General features: G+C 30.5%; 1 protein-coding gene across 1 annotated transcript; it reads right to left on the bottom strand.

The window, feature by feature from the left end:
* Positions 1–840: 840 nt before the first annotated feature.
* LOC123713710 (inhibitor of growth protein 5) lies at positions 841–3,076 on the bottom strand. The gene has a single exon (XM_045667529.1). The coding sequence runs from the start codon at positions 2,872–2,874 to the stop codon at positions 2,050–2,052; it is 825 nt and encodes a 274-aa protein (XP_045523485.1). The 5' UTR covers positions 2,875–3,076; the 3' UTR covers positions 841–2,049.
* Between the last annotated feature and the right edge of the window lie 1,624 nt (positions 3,077–4,700).

The following is a 4,700-nucleotide window of genomic DNA, read 5'->3' as shown; positions in this document are numbered from 1 at the left end:
GACCTTAAATATCGTTTCGATTGGGGCGATGCGTACCTAGTCCAATTTTACACAAATAAAACCCAAGTTAGTCTAATGAGTTGTAAAAAGTGCTTTTGGATACAGTCCCACCTTCCAGTGGTTATTTTTGCAATAACCTGTTTCCAAAATCCCCTTTCAAATAATGCTCGTCTAGAAGCACGCTGAAGTTTCAATTATTCGTAGTTGACATCCTCAAGTACCGCACTGCACGATTTGAATCGTCGTTTCTTGTTAAAATAGCGAGGAAGCGAAACTCTTTGCCCCTCGTTGGTTAATTTAAACGGCATCTAAATAGGCATCTACTAGACATTAAGGCGGCCATCGTCTGTCCAGTTCTGTAACAAAAAAATATTAAAATCTTGTTTAAATTTTATCTAGGAATTCTTAGACTTCAGTTACTTTTTTTTCCAAAGATAATCAAGCCCTCTGTGCCTTTGTCTGTCTACTAACAATTATTTATGCAGTAATTGAAACAGAAGTCCTATGTACGGCATATAGTTTAATAAGAACCCAGGAAGCAAGCTACGAAGCCAGAGGCGATTTATGATTTTGAGTATTGGATTTGAATCCTGAAAAATAAATTTAGGTGTATGATTATTATATTAATCATTGTGTGAGTGACACAAAATTACCAATTTATTTATATTTTCATGTTCACTGTTCTAATCACAGCAATAGTCGTAAAATTCTTAATATGGGTATATAATAAAAATACAATTTAAATTTCATTTATGTAATCATCAAATAATGCAACAAAAACAAAAATTGATGATAAGGATAAGCGATAATTTTTAAAAATTATGACTTAAAAAACGGAAATCAAGTAAAAATCTAATCATGAGCTGTCAAATCATATTTAATCATTGACTTGACAGGTCTTTAATTAGATTTAATTATCACATGTTAAAAACCAGCATAATATAAATATGATAACTAAACTATAGAACATATAGTGGAATAAGATTTCATATAATTTATGTACTACAAATAGCAAAATATGTTTTTTGCACTACATACAAAAATTTAAAAGAATATTACTTATATAAAAATGTTACAAATTAAAATTTCAGCAGCCAGGTACGCTTAAACTTACAACATTTGTAGTCATAAAATTTCATGTACACAGTGGAATAAATTGAATTAATTGTTTACAAATTAATTATTATACAAACAATACTTATGAAAGTATATGCACACTTAAAATTTAATATCAAAAATGTATACCCTCACATACATTATAACAGGTAATTATTCCACTGATGTTTTATATATGATATAAAAATGTCTTCATTGAACAGTATTTACAATATTTTTGTCATTGTGATGGTCAAATTTCTTAAATATAAGTCTCAAATGTACTTATTAAATTTATCAAATAAATTAATTTTATTCAAGGTCAGTTGTGACAATACATTTACACAAATTTCATCTCTTTATTTACATAACTTATATATCCGGCATAGATTACCTAATTATTTTTACAAGCTGTTAGAATCTCTTGCATATTATAAATATATATTATTGTCAAAAGAAAGTCGACTATAGTATAGGTGCCAGAGATTGTAACTGTAGTTTTACTTAAACTCAGTCAAATATTTAATTAGTATATACTTTACTAAATGAACATTTGATGATGTTGATATACATGACTTTATTTTAAAAGTAAATTGATCTCATTAGAACTTTTAAATAGTAAATTTTAATAATATAATTCAAATCAAGACAAGTTTATAGAAATCATTTTTAAATTACTAAAAAATAACAGACTGTTAAGTCAAATCTGAAATGCTAAAGAGCATTATGTAATTCCCTTTCACATACATAATCATTTCTTAGAATATGTTTTGTCTATTGCATTATTACACTTCATGATCACATAAGTAACTTAAATTTAATATCTTACTTAATAGTTAATATTAATATATTAAAGTAAAGTAATTAAATTTCATTTTATACACTAACAGTCTTTTCAGCAGCTCCTTTTGCTAAGATTTTAGGTTCTGTCTTTACTGATGGTTTTATTGTAGATCATTTCTTTTTTCTATCCTGGGTACATTTGGGACAATACCACTTACCTTTAGGTTTAATTTTAAGGTCAACACATGCAAAGTGGAACCATTCAATGGGGCAATCTGGGTTATCACATCCAATCATTTCACCATAGGACACTTGATGACACAAACAATATGTGGGTTCATTTGGATCAACAGGCATGTCTAAAACATCACTAGGATGGGTCATGCCAGCCACAGAATCCAAGTCACCACTTTCTTCTTGTTCTTTAGTTGGGTTAGCTGAACCTCCTGAACCTTTCTTCGAAGCCTTCTTCTTCGCTGCCGACCTACCACTCGCGACGGCGTCATCTTCGCTCGACGCACCTTGGCGTTTTTTCTTTCCCGTCGATGAAACAGACTTGTCACTACTTTTATTCTTCTTTCTGCCCTTCTTAACAGTTGTTGGAGTAACTTCCTGTTCACTAGCAGCTTGTTGCGCAGCCCGAGAACTCATGACTTTCTCTTGAATTTCGGACTCGAAACGTGCGAGGTCAGAGTCAAGGCGCCTTATGTGTTTGTCCACTAACTCATATGTTTGAATTGCGAGCTGAACCTTATCGTCACCGTATTCCTTAGCTTTATTAAATAGCCCTTGTATTGTATTTACTTTTTCTTTTTTCGTTTCTTCGTCCATTTTAGGAATATTCGGCAGTAATTCATCAGCCATAAGATCAATTGTCCTCATTAATCCATGAGCTCTATCATCTAAATCCCGCATCAACTTGAAATTTCTTTGTAATTCTATGGGCAAGTGCTGGAGACTATCAAGATAATGCTCCAAATAAAGTGCTGAAGTCATTATTAAAATAACGAAGTCTTTTCCCTCTTAATAAAATAAGGAATGGTAATAACAATGTTAAGATTGATATAGTATAGGAGGATTTGAAGCGAAACCTAGGTCAAAATAATTTATCACTATTCACTCTCACTGATTTTAATTTAATAATTTTTGAAAAGATGCAATTCAAATTAAAACCTTTATTAAATTTCATGTCGCCTCAGTTTGGAAATTAAGAATAGACTAAAGAACAAAAACAGAAAAATACCATAATCACAGTAACATCATTTCCTATGCATGTCTATGGTTCTTATACTGTACATTAATCTTGGCTTAAAGGTCTCGTTACCGGGCCATAAAATTATTTAAAAAAAAATGTACATTAATTTTATTTTGTTTATTCTGTACATATTATTATTGTTTGTTGGTTTTACCTGAAAACGCTTATAAAATTCACTGTCAAACTATAATTATTTATTTTAATTTTATGGTCTGATTCCGAACTATAATGTATTAAAACATAAACAATTAACATGGAGTATATATACATATGACAAAAACGATACCTCCAAATGACTCTAAGGATACCCTCGAAGAGTCAAGACTAAGTGTAAAGTATATAAAAAGATCTTGAATTTTGACACACATCTTAAATTTATAACTAATATATGTACAGATATTATAATGACATTTATTTTTTTTCAAACGCACGACTCATAGATGTTATAGCTTTGAGTACTTTAAAAATCTACTTTTTATCAAGTTTTCTTTCTTTGATAATAATTCAGGACGATACTTATCCATAGATCCAAAGCATATAATTAGTGATGAATTTAGTTCTTCCATGCCGTGTGAAAAAATCACTAAGTATTAACTTCTACTCCTTGGCAAAAAAGCGTCATAGAAAGGGGTATATCCCTTTACAAATTACGTCAAATAAAAATCGAATCTAGAAAACGACGGCAAACACCAATGACACCAATTAAGTCAACAATTAACTTTTAGATTGGTGTCTAATTTCTATGGAACAAGTCACGTTATAAAACGTTAGCTTATTATTTGTATACAAGTTACAACTTCTTATACTTAATGTACTCTATGGTATACAAATTCGTTAGGAGTTAGCGGGGCATGGCGGTTGCAAAAGGCTGTTGTCTGAATTTCAATGCCAAGTCCCTAATGTCAAAAACGAATTGAATTTCGACATATATAGATACACCGTGGCAATGCCGTCGCATTCAAAATTGAATTGTTGCTGGGGAGAAAGTAAACTGACAACGCCAAAATATATATTCTGTTAAAATTTACCTCCTGTGCAGTGATGCCAACTTGGGGTTTTCTCCCTAAATTTACGGGTAGTCAAGATGTCCAGGAGGACAGGATATTTTTACTTTAAAATTTATATTAAGCCGTAAACCCAACAAACAAACAAAACCAAATATAAACTTCAAGTATTACATAACTTAAAATGTTAATACTCTAATATCGAAACAACATCCATTTTATACTACTAGAATGTATTTTTAATTCATAATATTTGAAATTACCTCTCAAACCGAGTATAGAACAAAAGCTTTGGGGAAATTTAAAGTCGGGCCGTATACTTTTGCTTTTATTCAAAAACTAAATAAAGTAATAAAAATTTAATTCTTGAGTTATGTAACCTAACATTTTACATTAGTTAAATATAAGCAATCGCACACTTGAAGCCAAAATGAGTCCTTAAGCCCGATTAATTTTTTTCACATTTATAAATTGGAATTTAACAATCTCGTTTCCAATAATGTCCAAAAAGGTCAACTATACAATTGTTTTGAAGTGACACTTCGATTTATGAACCCTTAGAT

This window comes from Pieris brassicae, chromosome 8 (genome assembly GCF_905147105.1).
Source record: "Pieris brassicae chromosome 8, ilPieBrab1.1, whole genome shotgun sequence".
NCBI lineage: Eukaryota > Metazoa > Arthropoda > Insecta > Lepidoptera > Pieridae > Pieris > Pieris brassicae.
The sequence above is the reverse complement of the archived record's forward strand: the minus strand, read 5'-3'. Positions and strand labels throughout refer to the sequence as shown.